At 41.9% G+C, this 20,417-nt stretch overlaps 1 protein-coding gene across 1 annotated transcript; it reads left to right on the top strand.

The window, feature by feature from the left end:
* The first annotated feature begins 51 nt into the window (after positions 1 to 51).
* Positions 52 to 20,417, top strand: RETSAT (retinol saturase). Its single transcript, XM_042471519.1, has 11 exons — positions 52 to 241; positions 4,643 to 4,825; positions 5,888 to 6,129; positions 6,623 to 6,824; positions 8,316 to 8,513; positions 9,488 to 9,607; positions 13,763 to 13,901; positions 14,735 to 14,844; positions 15,590 to 15,756; positions 16,805 to 16,964; positions 17,527 to 20,417. The coding sequence occupies exons 1-11, from the start codon at positions 64 to 66 to the stop codon at positions 17,670 to 17,672; spliced, it is 1,845 nt and encodes a 614-aa protein (XP_042327453.1). The 5' UTR covers positions 52 to 63; the 3' UTR covers positions 17,673 to 20,417.

The raw sequence follows: 20,417 nt of genomic DNA, 5'->3' as shown, positions 1-20,417 counted from the left end.
TGCCTCTGCTCTGCTCAGTGCTGGGCGTCTTTCCTGGCACCGGCAGCAAGAGCAGGAGCAGCCATGTGGGGCTGGCTGTTGCTCCTGGGCTGCCTCCTTCTGCTGGTGCTGGTGCTGGTGCTGAAGGCGCGGGGCTCTTCTGCTGGAGGCGCCTCCAGGAACCCCTTCGAGCAGGATTCCCGCCGGCCCCCGGCGCCCCTCGTCACCGACAAAGAGGCCAGGAAGAAGGTCCTCAAGCGAGGTAGGCACTGGGCAGGACTGGCAGGGAAGGGAGGGAGGGAGGAAGGGAAGGGTCTGCCTTGCAGGGCTGATGATGGGGCAGCCTGCCTTAGGACTTGCCCTTGGGAAAACTAGACTTGCCCATAGGGAATCATTGGGGAAGACTTGCCCATAGGGGATCATTGGGGAATACTTGCCCATAGGGAATCATTGGGGGGTTACTTGCCCATAGGAGATCATTGGGGGATACTTGCCCATAGGGGATCATTGGGGAATACTTGCCCATAGGGAATCATTGGGGGAATATTTGCCCATAGGGGATCATTGGGGAATCCTTGCCCATAGGGGATCATTGGGGAATACTTGCCAATAGGGAATCATTGGGGAATACTTGCCCATAGGGAATCATTGGGGGGTTACTTGCCCATAGGAGATCATTGGGGGATACTTGCCCATAGGGGATCATTGGGGAATACTTGCCCATAGGGAATCATTGGGGGAATATTTGCCCATAGGAGATCATTGGGGAATCCTTGCCCATAGGGAATCATTGGGGGAATATTTGCCCATAGGGGATCATTGGGGAATCCTTGCCCATAGGGAATAATAGGAGAATAGTTGCCCATAGAGAATCATTGGGGAGTACTTGCCCATAGGGAAATATTGGGGGAAATACTTGCCTGTAGGGAATCATTGGAGGAAATTTGTCCATAGAGAAACATGGGAGAATACTTGCTTATAGGGAAACATAGGGAAATACTTCCCATAGAGAATTATTGGGGAATACTTGCCTATAGGGAATCAGTGGGGAACATTTGCCCATAGAGAAACATGGGAGAATGCTTGCTTATGGAAAAACATAGGGGAATACTTGCCCATAAAGAAATATTGGGGAATACTTGCCTATGGGGAATCATTGGGGATTACTTGCCAATAGGGAATAATAGGAGAATAGTTGCCTATAGAGAACCATTGCGGAATACTTGTCCTTGACAGAGAAGCAGGGTATAAATAAAGCATTTATTTATTTATTTATTTATTTATTTATTTATTATAGGGAAACATAGGGGAATACATGCCTATAGGGAACCGTTGGAGAATACTTGCCCATAGAGAAACATTGGGGAATACTTGCCCATTGGGAAACACAGGGGAATGCTTGTCCATAGAGAAATATATATGTTTCCCTATAGACAAGTGTTATCCCATATTTCCCTATGGGCGACTATTCTCCCATGTTTCTCTATGGGCAAGTATTCCCCAATGTATCCTTCTGAGCAAGTCTTCTCCGCTGTTTCCCTATGGGCAAGCATGGTTCCTCTATGGGCAAGTACTATCTTTTGTTTTAGTACGTACGTCTGGTTGTGTGTGCCTTCAAGTCGTTTCCGACCACCTTCAGGGCAAGTCACACTCTCTCAGCCTCAGAGGGTGGCAAGGCAGGGTGGCCAGATGTCCTCAATGTAAAGGAGGATGGGACACTGTAAAATGGAGGTCGTTGGAGAGAAATGTGGGGTATCCTCAAACCAAAGGTAAATATAAATGTATCATATGAATGTAAATTCATGCTTCTTAGTCAGGCTCAGATTGGAAAACAAGAAAAAAGCTTAGTTGGAAATGACTTGAACGTACCTAATAACAACAACAGCAAATAGTGAGACTGGAGTCAGGGGCTGAATATGGCCCCCCTCATACAGAAGGGAGTCATGAATGCCCTCTCATACATGTGGCTATAATACTGGGGTGAATTCTCATCTTTTCTGTACTTTAAAACACTGATAATGCACTATTCAAATGGCAGGAGATTGATTTAACACAACTTGGATTCTAATTCTTGGTTTGTAATCCATCTGCTTAACTGGCCTTGCACAATTTCCAGCTCAGCCTCTGTCCCTTCTGCACAAAAATGGGAGTGTTAGTGACCTAGCTCTCAGGGCTGCTGAAAGGGCCAATGGAGCCCAAATGGCAATATTAGAGCTTTCACCAATGACAGAAGGTCACTCTAGTGTTCTCCATCCCCACAAGGGGATTACTGTTACCCCTTTGCCCCTTCCTCTTTACAAGGGGATTTAAGACAAGAAGGGGAGACTGTTTAGGGTGGAGACTGAACTCTACAAATCCCAACACAGCTTTCCATGGCCTTTGTGATATCAGGGAGCATAAGAGAGGGGACAAAGGAGTAGAGGACTTTTAGTCCACACTTCCAGGAGCTCCTGGATGCCCTAGCCATGTGAGTGCTTGCTTGGTTGGCTTCTCTCTTTTGTCCCTTTCCCCATGTGGAGGAGCAAACTACTTCCAATGGGCATCAAGGCAGAAGAAAGGCGTGTTGTGTCTTTAGATTGTAAGACTGAGGGCAAGGAACTGTCAAATTACCAATTTTTAAGCCACTCTGAGGCCATTTCTGAAGACCAGGGTATCAATACAATCAATCAATCAAATATTTAGAATTGACTGCTAGAGAACTGAAGTGCCTCACCAGACTACAAAACCCAAGATTCCAGAGGAGTATCCATGGCAATTTGTGATATGAATGGGTCCCAGGAGGGTTGGGGAAGACCCTTCGCAGACTAAATCTGAATCTCTGCAAACTGGAAACCCCCTTACATTTAAAACAGCAGGAACTGGGAGGACACGTATCTGCATGTTAAGCCTGGCTTAAATCTTGCAGCGCCTCCCACCAATAGAATAGGAAACTCTTCGCCAGAATCTTGTCAGTCCCAACTAGAGTCGGCCCATTGAACCCATGGGTTGGTTCATCAACTGATTCAGTGGGTCTACTCTAAACAGGATTAAAAATACGATTCTGGCCCCTGTCACCTAATGGGAAGATCCTTACAGAGCAACAATTTCTTTGCAAGAGGCCACAGCAGCAAAAAGCAAATTAATGTTGTGGTTTGGACCCTCACCTCCAACTTCTTCTGCAGCCATTTTGGTTCCATCTAACAGTGACTGATTCTTTCAATGCATAAATGTGTCACCTTTATATATATATATATATATATATATATATATATATATATCAAAAATAAACAAACAGCAAGAACTGACCACCATTCCTGAGCAGCTGTCTGAAAAGAATGTGGAAGTAGGGGAACCCTTCCTCTGATGATATGGTAGAATTAACAATATCTTAAATTACCTTATATAAAAGGCTTGTTACGCCAGAGATGCTTTTGCACCTCAGTTCCTTTCAGTTATTCCTCTGAATTAATTGGAAATACAGCCAGCGGGGAAGGCGTATGAAACACACTGATGTTCATTCACATCAGTGATTCCTATTTAAAATCTGAAATCCAAAACTGTATTAACCGGAGTTGGCAGTTCTCGCTGTGTGGCTGGTGATGCCTAAGGGCTTAAGTCTACCAGTCAAGCCAAAACCTGTGACAAATTATGACCTCCCTAGTTTGTATCTCTTTCCGTCTGTTCTGCATTGTGCATTGTTAATCCCACACAAACCAACAACTCTAATATACTACGGCTGTACTTCCATCCAACTCCATCAATGCATCTACACAAGTGGATTGATATCCACAAAAATTAATGGTAAAACAAACCAATTTGTCTAAATGGTGCTGCTCTATTCCTTTATTTACCTCTCCCCCGTTTTATTGTGCATTGTTTACGCCTTGGCTGTTGATAAACAGCTGTTCTAAAACAGAAATGTCTTCTAGAAAGTGTTCATGTTAGTGCTTGTGTAGAACAAATTGCCAGTGAGTTGTACCTTCCAAAAATAGCTGTCCGAAGTTTCCATTTTCCCCAAAAGGGTCCAATAAACTAAAGTATAAAAAGAGAGAAGGAAAAGGAAATCTTGTGGTGCTTTTAATACTAACCTTTTTATTTCAGTATAAGATTTTGTGGAGTATAGCCCAGTTCTTCAGAAGCATTGAGTGGCTAAACATTTGTACATAGGGTGAAGGTCAGGCTGGGGATGTAAAATGCAGTAGAAATTAAAAATGTTGAAGATTTAGATGAGTGACAAATACATCTGAATGTAAATAGCCAGATAAAGTTATGTATGGTAAAGAAAGGTCTTTCTTTAAGATCAGCGGAATGACAGAGTTATTCTATAGAAACTGGTGGTGGATGCAAAAGTTGCAGTTAGAAAATATTGTCCAAAGAGTGTGATAAAACATGCAGGAGTGTTTTAGTAGTATCATGTTCCTACACACAATCTAATTTTGGATGTGATGGAGAAGATTAGGATAACCAACAGGAAGAAGAGATTGGAAGAAGAGAGTCAGGGATTATAGCAACAGGATTACGTTGGAAGGTTGGGGGTTAGGTAGACTTGGTGGGAAAGGGCAGGGATAACACCTGCTAGATAATGTGTCTCTTCAAATCTACTATAGGGTCATAGTAAGTTTGGTTATGGTATTTCAGCAGGAGACTGGAGTGGCTCCTCACTCATTTTGTTCCTCTGTTCCAGGCTTTTCCAAGGACAAAGTTCCTGACCATCTGGATGCAATTGTCATTGGAAGTGGATATGGAGGGCTGGCTTTAGCTGTGATGCTCTCCAAAGCTGGGAAGCGGGTTCTGGTCCTGGAGCAGCATGGGAAGGCTGGTGGCTGCTGCCATACCTTCAATGAGAAGGGTTTTGAGTTTGATGTAGGTAAGGCCACTTGAATGGGCTGGAAACAAAACCGCATAGCTGTGATTTTCCCCACTGTCTAGAAAAGTTAACACCCAGAATCCCCCCACTAGCACAGCCACTGCACAGGGACTTGTAAGCACTGCTAAATCTTGCTTATAAATCAGAAGATACTGCCCTAAGAATAAAGAATTGTTACAAGCCAAATTTTGCCCAAGAAGATTTTATGAATTGGTTAAATTAGCCAAACCAGATGTAACATCCATGGACTAATGTACTGATAAATGTTTATATTTTTAAACTGACTTTCCTTAAATGAACAGAAGGTGATTTCCAAATATCTTCCACCCCACCCTTATTCTTATAACAATGATGTGAGTCAGAGCAGTCTTTGACTTTCTCACAGTCAACCAGTGAAAGTCATAGCTCATTCAGACTACAATCTAGATCTCTTATGTCTGACACTATAACCACTGTATTATAGTGACTTCCCCATCCTCTCCCACCCAACATATGAGCAGCCATGCGTGACAATGTGTGCATATCAATGCATGCATATTTTCCTGTATGTCTGGATCTGAATGGGCTGGACAAGGACAATTAATGCAGACACAAGCACCTTGTGCTGTTTTTCCTGATATGAAAGCCTTCTAGCTACTCAAATGCCATCAATGTGTCCCCCAGTGGCAAATAGCACATGTGGAAGGAGGGGCAGGGAGGCTGTGGATTTCAGTTGAGGAAACAGTAGAGGAAGAAAAGGATAAATCTCCTCCTCCCCAGCTCTGTGGCCTGAACCTGAGCAACCTAGCATATTTATTTTGTAAGCCCTTGCTAGTCGTGTGTGAAAACACTGAAATTCTGGACCATGCCAACCACTATCATGTCAGAATGCACAGGGAAGCCACTGAAATCCGCAAACACCTAGACAACTTCGACAGAAAAGAAGAAACGCTGAAAGTAAACAAAGTTTGGCTACCAGTCCTGAAAAACACCAAGCCCCAGCAAATGCAAATGAAAACCACCCAGGGAAGAACACTTGTGATATTATTCTTCCATCATAACACTTTCTGGGTTGCTTTCCAGGGATCCATTATGTGGGGCAGATGCAGGAAGGGTCTATCCTTCGCATGATGATCGACCAGCTCACAGATGGGCAGCTGCAGTGGGCCAAGATGGACTCTCCCTTTGACACACTGATTCTGGGAGACCCTGAAGGTGGAAAGCGGTATTACTTACATAGTGGGGAGGAAACGTACATCCAAGAACTAAAGAAACAGTTCCCTGGTGAAGAAGCCGCTATTGATGCATTTGTGAGACTTATAAAGGTGATCCTTTTTAAAGTTGTGTTTCAGCTTACTTGTATTAGGATAGAAGAGTCTTTTAGTCAAATATTTATTGTGTTGTTAGTTTTTAAACCTTTAATCAAAATTTAAACCATCCATCAGATCTAAATTTATATTTTTCAAAATCTATATTTTTTAAAGTATCTATACAAAATATAATTGTATATGCCAGCCTGGTGCGTTCCATATTTGTTAAACTGCAACTCCCGTTCTTTACAGCCAACATGATCAGTGGCTTCCTAAATACAAACCATGTGTTTTGCAACAGAGTTATAGCTTCAGTCCAATAGTACTAACCCGCTCTTCAACAGGGAAGGCAACCTATGGCTTCCCAGATTGTACTGGACTTCAGATCCTATCAGTCCCATCCAGCAGGGCCAATGAGTAATAATGCTGAGAGTTGCAGCACAACTACACCTGTGGGTGACAAATTCAGCATTATGGTGTTTCCTCTCTTTCTTTCTCAATCTTTCAGAGAGTTGCCAAAGGATGTGCCCTCATGGCTATACTGAAGATGCTTCCAGTCCCCTTGGTGATGTTTCTACACCGGACTGGCTTGCTGGCATTGATCAGTCCTTTCTTCAGGATGCTGTCCAAAAACGTTTCAAACGTGGTGGCTGAGTTCACTGCAAATGCAGACCTGAGAGCAGTGTTCACGTATATCTTTCCTACCTATGGTAGGTGGTGCTAATTCAGAATGGCACGTGAGTGGAGCATGTTTCAAAGACAAACTGTTTCTCCATTCTTAAGAAAGCTTAAATAGAACTTTTAAAAATGTGCCTGTAACTATAAGAATGTTCTGTGGCCTAAAGGCCATTCGGGGTGATGGAAAGGAAGATGGGGGTCCGTTCTTTCTAAACAACAAAAAGTAAAGGGGTGAGGTGGCTGAAAGTCTAGATCTCTGCTGCTTTCTAGCCATAAAAGGTTAACAAAAAATTGAGGCAGAAGGGCCATTAAACGAGGAGGTGCGGGAAGCTGAAAATGACAACTGCAACAGCCACCAAAGGAGGTTTCCAGGGGCACTAAGCCATCCCTGATCATCATGTTGATGGGCCAAGTGATAGGCAATGTGGAAAACATCATGGCTAACAGTGTTAGCAGAAGTCCTACATTTTGTCCTTGCTATTGTATCATGCAGTAAAATTAATTATATCATTGAACTGCATTTCTCTGTGCCTGTAACTAGAAACTAATGAAGTGCAGTGGAAGTGAAGGAAGTCAACACAAGCATATCATCATGCATGTTACAAAATGAGAAAGGTGGAACAAAGATAGGGCTTCTGCTTTCAAGGCAACCATGTATTAATGAATAGTATGGGAAGCTGTTTTCTATTGCATCAGTCTATTGATCCATCAGTATTGTCTCTTTTGACCTTCCTTGACTTGGTGCCTTCCAGACGTTTTCAACTGTAACTCCCAGAATTCCTGGGCAGTGGCACCCCTGTTGGTGCCAGGCGTGCCTTGCTAGGATGAACATTCTAAAAGCAGGGGATCACAATTGAAAAGGTTTTCTCTTCAGATGCTATTTGTCAGATTTCAAGTGAGGTGTGCATGCCATAGCAGAGCCTCAGGGCAGGCAGAGGAGGAAAGAAAAACCCTCTGGTCTTGTTGATGATAAAAAGAGAACAATTCTTGTATAATTTCCACCCCACTAGTAAGGCTGTGTATACTAACATGGAGTACACTACTGGGATAAAGAGGTGCATGCTAATACATTTTTGGTGTGATCCTTGGTTACTATGCAGTCCTCTTTTGGTAAGAGCAAAAAGACTCCTCTACTAAACTACAGGCTGTATCTGCACTGCAGAAATAATATCGTTTGACACAATGCTCTGCTCTGGTGCCACAAGCTACAGGCAGAGTCAGGGTGCACAGTCCTGACAATGCCATGATGCTGCACACTGCTCCAGACAGCTCATGATATCATAGCATGCCTCTAGTGCTGTGTCCAAATCATGCAGCCGTGCCGCTGCAGATATTGTGCCCTCCAAAAGCCAGATTGGGGTCGTGGCATGAGGTTGCCATGGCACCACAGTTCCCAGAATTCCATAACATTGAGCAATAGCAGTTAAAGTGGTGTCAAACCGGATTATTTCTGCAGTGTGGATACAGCCACAGTTGTCATTTCAGCTTCTTGTTTTGAGAACCCATCTCTCTCTCTATTCTAGGAGTGATTCCTGCCAAGGCCAGCTTTTCTTTACATGCAATCCTTGTTGAGCACTTCTTTGAAGGTGGATGGTATCCTCAAGGAGGCTCCAGTGAAATTGTCTTTCAGTCCATCCTCATCATTGAACAAGCTGGTGGGACTGTCCTTACCAAGGCTCCTGTACAGAGCATTTTAGTGGATTCTCAAGGAAAAGCTTGTGGTGAGTTAAACTGGGTTAGAAGGCTCTTTTTCCGTGTGAAACTACAAGGGGTAATATTTAAACTGAAAAACCCTTCACTCTTTTTAGACTATTAAATGTGTTTTGGTGGGTTAATTTAATGCAACCTTCCCCAGTTGCTATCCTCCACATATGCTGGACTGCAATTCCTGTCGTCCCTAGCCAAATGCTGAGTGATTCAGTTAAGCATTGCATCCCTAGATGTTAACAAGAGACATCACCATTATTTCTTCCAAGTATCTCTTCAGATGTATGCAAAGTTGAAATGGGAATATGTCCCTGTTGTTCCCTAGCATCACTTGTGTACATCAAGAGATTCCTGTGTGATTTTAGAACATGAATGCCCCTATTTTTCTTGCTTTTAGTTGACTCTTGTGTTTCCTATGATGCATATATGTGCAAAAGATTTTTAATACAGCTTCATCCTTTTTCTTTACATACAATTTGGGTACATCAGTGGGTCTCTCTTGAAGGAAAGGAAAACAGAAGACTGTACCTTTCTGTGATCTAAGGAAATAAACAATCCTGTCAAAGCACCACATTAACCCACCACATGAAACTCTCTTGAAGGTGTTTAAGAGGCTTATCTGCTAAACCCTCCCTTTAATTACACTGAGCCTCTGTTGCTGATGGAAGGATTGTCTGTAATATTGATCACTGCACACTCAGTTGCTGTACACATACACCACCTTCATCTGCAAAATGAGGGTGATGATATTGACCTAACATAAGGTTGTTGTAAAGAATACAGAGATCGTAGCAATATGAAATGTTGTCCTTGCTGCTACTAGCAAAAAAATAAAATAAAAAAATCTATTTGCCCTCCAGCTTTGAAGTATGAATTTTGTCATCTCAATATTCTGTATAAATCCCAAAGAAATGTTTTAGAGTACCCTAAAAGGATTATTCTACGGACAGACTTCTGATCCATTTAAGTAAGTTTTTCCCTCTTTCAGGTGTGAATGTAAAGAAAGGTCAGGATACTGTTAACATCTATGCACCTGTGGTGATTTCGGACGCTGGCATCTTTAACACCTACGAGAAGCTGTTACCAAATGAACTAAGAGTTTTGCCAGGTAAAAGAACACAAAACAATTTGTGCCTCTTTTATGTATAAGTACAGAGGATTTGTAGGCATGATGTTTCCCAGTAGATAAAGATGGAAAAACTTGGAACTTGGGTTGCTCTTCTTCATTCATTCTTAGTAGGCCAGAAAGGACTAAAGTTCCAGGTTGTCTGATCCTTAACTACTGGAAATGAATGTCTCAAAGGTAAGATCCGATGTTCATATCTCCCACCGTCCCCCAAAATAAACAATACTAGACTGTATAATCCAGTTGACTTCTTTTTTTCCAAAGAAAGCGGTGAAGAACCCCTTTCTGTATGAGGATGAACTCCATCTGAGAGAAGTTTTCAGGGGCCACATTCTGGTGGTGGGCAGTAATAAAGGCAAAAATAGGGTTAAGAATATCAATACATCTTATCTCAAAGCTCTTACTGCCAGTTCTAAGTGTTAGGAAAGGCATTTCACTTAGTTAGAATGGGAGGACCATACAAAAACTTGGTACTTTTCCACCAAGGAATGTTGCCATAGGAAAATCCAAAGGAACAGACTGGAACCCAAAGATTCTGCCAGATTTGGCCCCAGGAGCTGAGGCACTTCATCCCTGTCTAAAGCAATAAAAATCCTTGTATCAGTCTCCTGAGCTCTAGTCTCCCTTGTGGGGATTGGCAAAACCGGATTAAGGTGATTGGTGATCTGGGGCATTTTTACTGAAACAGCCCCTCCCCAACTTTATACATGTATGTGAATTATCCTAGGAATACAGGCATAGAAGTGAAATGAATAAATGAAGAAACCATGTATAAAATGCAAGGTACAACAGAGAGGAGGATACATCACCTGTGGTAATCCAGCCTGGTGAATGGGACAGAAATCCACTTGCTTTGTATTTTGATATGCACCAACTTAATTCAGTACTTCATGAATGACTATGTGAACCAGAATGCAGATATCTATTTTTACACTAATACTTGGTGTGGTAGACACAAAGGACAGGGGTACAGGTAAAAATATACTCTCCCAGAAGCATGGTCCCAACCAAATTCTGACACACACACATATACACCCCAGCTGCCCAACATGAGGCAAAAAGGCAGGAGATGGTATCACAAATCCTCCAAGGCATATCTTTATGTCTGGGTCAGCCCAGGACACGATGCTGCTTCAAACAAAGCAGGAAATGCCCTCCCTTCAAATCAAGGTGCATAGCATCCTAGGTCAATCAGGATATTTTGCCACCTGAGGCCAGAAAATCTCACAAGTGAAGCTCTGCTTTTCTGGCAGTAAATATACAGCCATAATATATTAACTAACTAAAATGTGGAGCTTGAGGCAGGGGTCTCATTCTACCTAATTTCAGGCCTGGTTCCCAGTGCTTCAATATTGCTCTCTAGATCTTCCTATATACTACCGTTAAACTGGAAGCCATGACACTAGCTCCTAATCCCACTTGATATTTCCCTTACTTACACACCCTGGGCTCACATTAGCCTTCTTAGCTAAAAGATTGTCATAAGAACTTCTGGGACAATCTGCTATGACACAAGTTTCTTTTCTGTGTCACTGCATTATCTATAGAGGCCCTTGTGCCCTATATACTTCTAGCCTGAATTCTTTTCTTCAAAGACTTAAGAGCTTGAGCATACTAAAACGCCTGTGCAGCTAGCTTAAGTCCACCTAAGTCTGCAGGAATCCAGATTGCACTGCAGAGCTCACTCTGCCTTAACCAATTGTTTGCCATTTTTGTGCATGAGTCTTCCTTGTTCAGGTATGTGCATTTTTAATCAAATGCTGCATTTTCAAAGCATTTTCAAAGAATGAGTTTCCATGAAAATACAACTATAACTTTTGTCTGGTTCAGTGTTTAAAATAAAACTGTACAGTATCACCAACTTCATGGAATTTTCTACAGGTTTTGACAAAACAGTACAAAGGGACAATTTTGTCTTTTTCTGTTTCTACAATTTTGCTTCCATGCAAGTGCACTGTTCTCCACCTTTTTCAGGGGGATTGGATGCATCCATTTTGTGGTGTATACTGTAATTTGTCATGTAGTTTGGATTACTGTAACACACCCCTGCATTCATCTGCCTTTGAAAAGTGCTCAGAAACTTCAGCTGGCTAAAAGAGCTGCCGCCAGATTGTTAACTGAGGCTGGCTACAGGGAGCATGCAACTCTCTTTTACAATAGCTCCTCTAGCTGCAGGTTTGTTTCCAGGCACAGTTCAAAGTACTGGTGATGACCTGCAAAGCCCTTTATAGCTCAGATCCAGGTTATCTGAAGGTGTGTATATTTTGTGAGTTATTTTGGTTCCCACTCTTTGGAGAAAGTAAGCATACAAATGAAATTAATTAAATAAATATCTCCCTACATACCATCAGTATCTGAAATTTTTTGGATAATGGAATCATTAGGGTTGGTGTCACCTGGTGTAGGCACCCAGGAAGAGCTGATGGTGAGGCGATAGCAGCCTGCCCCATCCTCCATCCCGCTGCCTTGTATGTCTGCTCCCCTGACCACCCAGTTGCCCACTGCCTGGCCATACCCAGAAAGTGCTACCGGGCAACAACAGCTTAACCTTCCCTCCTTCCCCTCTTTTCCTCTCTCACTGCCTCACTCCCCCAGCTGACACCCAGACCCAAAAGGAGCTGCCAGGGGATAGTTGAGCAAGTGTGTCAGTGGGAGGGGATGGAAGGGGCAGCGGAGAAGCCAGAAGGGGCACATACTGGTCCATCCTTCTCTGGTGTCTTGGCTCCCTCAACAGAAAGAGACAGACAGTAGAGAAGCTGCCAGAGGTGTGTGCTCATCCCTTCTCTGGTTCCTTGGCTACCTTTTAAATCCTGTTTTTTCCACAGGATCTCCCCCATGTGATAAACTCCTACGACAGTGGAAGTACAGAAGGTTACCATAGAATCATAGAGTTGGAAAAGACTACAAGGGCCATCCAGTATAACCCCCTGCCTTGCAGGAACTCTGAATCAAAGCATCCCTGACAGATGGCCATCCAGCCTCTGTTTAAAGACCTCCAGGGAAGGAGACTCCACTACACTCCGAGGGAATGTGTTCCACTGTTGAACAGCCCTTAGTGTCAGGAAGTTCCTCCTAATGTTTAGGTGGAATCTTTTTTGCATCCATTGTTCCAGGTCCTAATTCTCTGGAGCAGCAGAAAACAAGCTTGCTCCCCCTCAATATGACATCCCTTCAAGTATTTAACCAGGGCTATCATATCACCTCTTAACCTTGTCTTCTCCAGATTAAACATCCCCAGCTCCCTAAGGCGTTCCTCATAGGGCATGGTTTCAAAACCCTTCACCATTTTAGTCGCCATGCTTTGGACACGCTCCAGCTTCTCAATGTCCTTCACCCTGCCCAGAACAGAAAACCAGGTCCAGAATGTATCTAGCATCAGATATTACTTGGGATAGGCTCATGGTTGTCATGGCAGATATGAAGTCCGGAAACCATTATTTCTGGTTCTAATGTAATTACAAATTTGGAGACAAAACAATAAACCACAGTTTAATAATAGGAATCTTCTAGTTTCTTCCTCACAGTCTTACATTAATAAGAGGTCTTACTTTTATTTCCAATGGCAGCAATTGTTTGTGCTAAGGTGAGGTGAAAAGTTGAGTCAAGGGAGTAGGAGTGTGGATGAACTTGTCTGAGTTCATAACCTTAGACCTGTCAACTTTTTATTGTTTAAATAGAGATTATAGGAAAATCTGACCTCACCTGGCACTCTGATTCTGTGATTAACTTTTACAGGAGATTATGGGTCCACTCAGGCATTTATCCTTGGCTAGTATCCTTTTTCAGTTGGCTACTTCTGTAAATGTCGCCCTCCTTGGATTTTGACTAAATCGGAGATGAAGTATAGGTCAACTAATTTTAGTGAAGCTCTTCTTTAGACAACTGAGAAGATATTCTCACTTTTAAAACCCTGTAAATAATGTGTAATCATTTTGCTATCCTCATAAAGGATGATGGGAGATGCAGTCCAACAATTTCTAAAGGGCCACAATTTACCTATCTGACTTAGAACTTTGTTTTGCCCCAGTTTCCAAGACTAATGGTTAAGATTACACTCTTTGGATTCATAGTTTTACTTCTAAAACCAACGTATCTCCTTTCTTTCTTTCTTACATTCCATTGTTCCTGCATTGTCAGAAATACAGAACCAGCTTTCCATGATGCATCATGGCACATCAGGATTCTGTGTCTTCATAGGCCTCAATGGTTCCAAAGAAGAATTGGGACTGGAAGCAAAAAATTACTACATCTTTCAACACAATGACCTCAGTGAAGCGTAAGCATTTCTACAGGACTCCAGAATGCTTTTAATGTTGAGATCTGACTTTCAGGAACCTCTTCAGGCATACACAAAATCATGGAATAATTTTCAAGTGTCTCCAACCACCTCCTTCATGAAATGGATCTACATAAGGACTCCGCTAGATCAGCTAAAAGAGCTGAGGCAGTTTTCAGTGCTGTATTTACTGCTTCTCTTTATGGGTTACAAACTTTTCTCTTGTCCCAGTATCGTTCCCAGTAATTCTTGTCAATTATTACAACTTTTTCACTATATCGAACCTGCAGATATTGAGGGCCCACTGTACATTAAAGTATTATGTAATAAGGTGGGTCATTCCTTTTACGGTGTAACTTAAGTTTTAGTTACATGTATAGTTACACACGGTGGGTGTGACTGCAACTCTAGTTCTATTAATGTGGACAGACTCTTAGGTATTGCTGTAATAATTGCATGAAGGAATTGATTACAAGTAACTTGTCTGTAATTACTTCTAAGCTTTGGCTGTAGTATCAAATTGACAGTGATGTAGACAGAAACCTGCTACTTGCAAAAAACCAAAACAAAACCCTATTATGTATAACTACAGAGCAGGGAGAGGATACAAGGAATATTGTTACTCCATCAAAAAAGAAGAAAAATCATCTGCCTTAAGCTATTGTTCATTATACCATATAATAAAAAAGACCCTTTAATTTTTTTCCAGATCACAGATGATGATGATGATGATGATGATGATCATCATCATCATCATCTCGTCTTTTCCCTTAAAGACTGCAACTCAAAGCAGCTTACACATTAAAAAGTGTAAAACCCTTATTTCTTTCCAGGTTCATTTCTTACCTCAACTGTTCACGGGAAACTGCTCCAAAGAATATCCCTTTGCTGTACATTGGATCTTCCTCAGCTAAGGACCCACTATGGGAGAAGAGATACCCAGGTATGAGTGCTCTGTTGAACCTGAAATACAACGTTATTTATAGATGAAGTAATAAAGGAGGGGGAAATGGAGGGGAGCCATTTTGGGGGCTGTGTAGCCTATAGATTCCTGGGTGCAAATGCATGGTTCAGTCTGAAGGAAGGTGGGCCTGGGTTTTCCAAATCATGTCAGTCCTGGAGCCTAACTTGCATTGACTTGGAGCATATGGGCCTGGACACCACACAGGCCAATACTGTACCCTTGTCTTATGCAACTTGATCTGAGTAGCAAATGCTCAGAGCCCTACTGGTAGAGGTAAAGTAACAAATGTGGTTGATGCTGCCATTAGGTGATGTGAGGCAAATGTTTCAGGTGGCAAATGTTGTATAGCAGCTATGGCAGATCCTCAGCCATTCTCCTGATTCTTCTGGCTATTTTCCTCTTATGGACAGAGCTATATGCGCTACACAGGTGTTACATCTTAAACTAGCTCACTTGACCTAAAGTGTTGGGGAGAGCCCTATCCTATTGGCTATGTTGAACTGAGGTTCAACTTCCATCTCAGCTGGCTTCTCTTCAGGGAATGGGGATGGGGGCATCTTTGACTCAAGCATCAAAATGTCTTGGGGCAGCCCTGATTTTTAAAAGGTTCTGGCCTTGGATTATACTACCCATGCGGTGCCTTGTAAACCTTCCCTGTATAATGGTTTGTAAAACGTTTGTATTGGGACAATAACATAGTTGCTTTGTGTCCTGGTTATTTTAGGCAAGTCCACTCTCATTATTCTGATAGTTGCCAAATATGAATGGTTTGAGGAATGGAAGGAAGAAAAGGTCACAAAGAGAGGACTGGAGTACGAGAGTGTCAAAAACAGTTTTGTGGACAGTATAATGGAAATGGTTTTGAAGGTTTACCCTCGTATAAAAGACAAGGTAAGAGCATCCCTAGTACCGTGTAAACATGTGCAGCCAGGCAGAAACTGTTCAGCGCTTCTCTAAGTAACTTCAGGATGGGAACAATTTACGGTGGCAGAGATCCTGCATCACTACAGCATAGTGTAAATAACTGTTTTGTATGCACTATACAATCACCATATTGCCTATCAGTGTAGTACAACTTAGGTGGATTATTGGTAAAATCATTTGGCTGACACCCCATTCTGAAATTACAATGGACATTGCAATGCGTATTTATATGTCTTCCACATTAGGCTTTTGCATGCTCCAGTGTGAGGCTTCCATCCTGATCAGCTGGATAAGTCCAATGGACAATGTCCAATAAAACCACTCTGCATGCGTGACACAACTTATGCCTGCAGATATCACTAACAGGATGGAGACCATTAAGTCCTTGGTTTGGCATACCTCAGGAATAATGCATACTTATCTCTTTCAAATCCTTTCCTCCTGAGGTCATCTGAGGAGACACTGGAGTATGTGTGTGCTCTGCCCTCATTGGTTTGCTTTGGGGTTCCCCGCTCTACTCTAAAGCACAAGTGGTCCACCAAAGCTGCTTCTGTGGTCCTCAGCACCTTCAGACTCCTCAGACTATCCTTTTTTGGTCAAAGAATGGGAGAATTTCCTCTCATAAGATTTGGCTCTTTTGGCAGTTCATAGGAACAGGTCCCAGGAGCATAAAATAAGCCGTAGAACTGGTACTGTTCTCTCAGCCCACCAACCCCATGCTAAGAGGTATTTTGTACTTTTGCAAACCTTGATACTTGCGCCTTGTATATGGGTGGTCCTATTGGTACATATAAATCTACAGTCAGACAATGAGTTCCTTTGCATTGCAACTCCCATCACTTTTGCCAGTAACTAAAGCTGGTGGGAATTGTTCCCCAACAACATCTGGAAAAGGACAGAATCCTCATCCCAGACAGGGATGAAAATGTAGCACCTCAGGCAATTTATGGTTTCTTCAGACACCAATGGTATCCAGTATTTTCTGATCACTTTACCTCTGTCTTCCTCTGAACAGATTGAGCATGTCTCTGCAGGGACACCTCTCACCAACTGCCACTACATAGCTTCTCCACAAGGAGAAATGTACGGTGCAGAACACAGCATTTCCCGTCTCCAGGTAGACGTCACAACGACAATTAGACCGCAGACACCTGTCCCAAACCTCTATCTGACAGGTAAATGTCTCTTGCTCTTTATGTGTGGCTTTTTGCACATAAAACAGCATTTTGCAGGTAACCATATTTTAATAATAATAATAATAATAATAATATATGTAATATATTGTAAAATATTAACAGTATAATAAAATAATTTAAAATAATATTTCTAATAATAATTTTCTCCATAGACAATATAGTTGCACAGCATTTTCTGCACAAAAACTCTGTTTTCAGCACAAAAAAAGTCACACATAATTTTTGTGCAAAATAAAATGTGAAATGCAAAAAGTCTTCAAAAACTGCAGTTTTGAAGACTTTGCAACAAGAAGAACATTGCTAAAATTACTCATTGCATCCTGTGAGAATTTATTTAGCAAGGAATTACATTCCTATTGATATGTTCTTTACAATCTTACTTTGATATGATAACATTTCTGATTATATTCATGCTGAATTGCTGAGTAACTATTCATTTACTCATTCATTCATATCCCTGCCCTATCTATTCCAACCCCCTGCCCTGCAGCAATGCACAACTAAAGCACTCCTGAAATCACTTTGTTTTCTCATTTTCCAGGTCAAGATGTTTTTCTAGGTGGCTTTCCAGGTGCACTTCATGGAGCCCTTGTCTGTGCTTCTGCTGTCCTCCAGCGCAATCTCTATGTTGACCTAGTCTGGCTATGGAGAAAAATGAAAGCTACGAACAACAAGAAGAACAAATGATCCTTCAGCTTCCATCTTGTGAAAACACCTTGATCCTCTCCCCTAATCCCTGTAGAGAACATTTCTAAAGCTGCCTGCTTTCTGGGTTCTGCATTCAGCAGGGAATGCTAACTGGTTCTGAACCTAGCTCTTTATCTTGGTTTGCTTCTATGGCCAATTCAGTTCACCAACACTGTTGTGCGAGATGAGTGGTGCAACTGTCACATGTAGACATGCTGAACAGTTGTGATATAAAGGTGGACTCCACTTTTAAAGTACACATGGATTTTCCTTCAGCATCACTGGGCTGCCATAAGTGGTGTGACAGTGGCAGCTATAGCTACTTCGGTGCTGTAATTTGATGCAGGTGCCACTAACTACTATTATTCCTTCACCTTTCCACTTAGATGAAGTGGTTTCCACCTAGCAATCTGTGACTGTTGTCCCAGTGTTCAGTTCTATATTTCGATGCTAGGAAATATACTTGCAAATGCAATGTAGACAGCTGGTATCTCCAATTACAGAATCTCAGGTATTAACCGATGGGGAGACTTCTTGTGAAGTCCCTGAAATTATATTTATTTATGTATTTATTTATTGAAAGTATTTATAAATCACTTTTCTACCCACCAGGACCCTAAAGCATTGGACATTAGCATGCATTAAGCATTTTAAAAAATAACAGCTTTTTAAACAGCTGGCTTGCCAGACAGAAAAGGTACAGTTTCAGCTGTTCATTGGAAATATAACAAGGATGAAGTCAGCTTGACTTCTCTGAAGGAGTTCCACAATGCAGAGGTTGCTACAGAGAAAGCCCTGTTTTGTGTACTCGCCAACCTGGTATCTCAGGGTCGTGTGGCATGTAAAAGGGCTTCTGCTGAAGATCTCAGACTCCAGGCAAGCTCATATAGGAGAAAGTGGTGATTCAGATATCTTGGCTCCAAGCCATTTAGGGCATTGTAGAGTGTATTACAGTAGTCTAATTGAGAGGTAATTATAGCAAGGATCACTGTAGCCAAATCCATCTTGGCATGCACTTTGAACTCTCTTCTTAATTTAGATGCTTTTTTTGGTGCTCACAGAACAAGAGCTATCCTGAAGCAGACCAAGCATATTCCAGATTTATTTATATTTTTCTTTTACACCGTGACTGACTGTGGCAAGATCACAGGTAGGACATGAGTGCAATAGCACCCTCCCATTCATATTCATCCAACGTATATAATCATTCTGTCTCTGTCACTGGAGAAAGTATATAGCCATCTTAACTAGTATAATGGATACCCTTATATTCCGTAGGCCAGATGGTTCAGTATATACAACAGCTTTTTATACAGATCAGAGTTCACTTTGTTGTTGTTTTGTACCTTCAAGTCATTTCCAACTTATGGTGACCCTAAGGCAAACCTATCATGGGGTTTTCTTGGCAAGATTTGTTCAGAGGGGGTTTGCCTTTGCCTTCCTATATTCATGCAATATCATTGTGATGTTCCACTCTTACTACAAGAACAGTATAGACTAGCTTGCCACACTTTTCCTCTAATATATAGAAAATCTTAGCACAAAAGTACATATAGAAAATACATAAGCAGTTCTGTATTCTCAGCTGCCCTTTTCCATCTACCATGTTTAATGGAAGCTGCAGCAGGAGTCTCTATGTTTCAAATGGTGCTCATTTTTCTACCTGCATTTGAAGATCAATGCACATGACAAGATGAAAAGAAAAGATAGTAGACTTTACAGAAGAATGGCCCCCATGATGCTCTTCATTATATCAGGAACTTGATGTCTTGTAGAAATGTGCAAAATGAATCTACAGAAATGAACTGTATGTTAAAATTTAGGAAAAGATGGACCAGAATATTTAAATTTTTATTTCTTCAAAAATATTGTACAAAGAAACAAGGGCTTAACTTAAAAATCATGATTTAGATCCAAAGGTGCTCTCCTACTTGCAGAAAATGCCTTTTCTTCAAAGACGGATAATTTGAGAACTCTCCCTCACTTTCTCTGGTCCAAAAAGAGAAAAGGGGGTGCATTGTTTCCGACAGAAGCCTCCCTCAGCAACAGTTCACTTTGGTTGCAGCCCCACCATACACATTCTTTAACATTTTTAAAACTTTATTTTTCAAAACAAAAAAGGATTTCCAGTGTTCCTGGTACAGTGCACCTGCGCCATATGCAGCTTTCAGGTTATGCTGAAAGCTGCGCAACGAAAGATGCAATAGTGTGCAATCCCATGGTGCACCTGCTGCAACATTGGTTTTAATAGGGCTGGAGCATACACGATATTTCGCTTACGAAGGGGGGTCCTGAATGGATCCCCTGCATAAGAGAAAGGCACTCTGTATTTTTGAAAGTGTGACCTTCAAGCTGTCCCAAGTTTTAAGATCCTGAGGGGAAGGATTCCTCTCAGTCCCACCAATATTACAGACATGTTTGGTGAGAATGTGAGAAGGAGCCTTCTCATTGGTTTCATCCAGGTTAGGGGATTCCCTCCCATGGGAAGCTGAGTTGGTTTCGTCTCTGCTCTTTGCCAAGGAGTCAAAGACCTTTTTATTTAGGTAGAGCCTTGGCGTATAATTTCTGTGCCAGAAGAGACATTTAATGAGATTGTGCTTTTATCATTCTGCAAGTGCTTGGATTACTCTTAAGATGATGATGATGATGATGATGATGATGATGATGGTCATCGTCATCATCATCATCTGTCTTTTTCCCAATTAAGATCTCCAGGCAGCTTGTTGTTGTGTAGCTTCAAGTCGT

This window comes from Sceloporus undulatus, chromosome 6 (genome assembly GCF_019175285.1).
Source record: "Sceloporus undulatus isolate JIND9_A2432 ecotype Alabama chromosome 6, SceUnd_v1.1, whole genome shotgun sequence".
Taxonomy (NCBI): domain Eukaryota; kingdom Metazoa; phylum Chordata; class Lepidosauria; order Squamata; family Phrynosomatidae; genus Sceloporus; species Sceloporus undulatus.
Note: the sequence above shows the minus strand (reverse complement) of the source record. Positions and strands in the feature narration are given on the sequence as shown.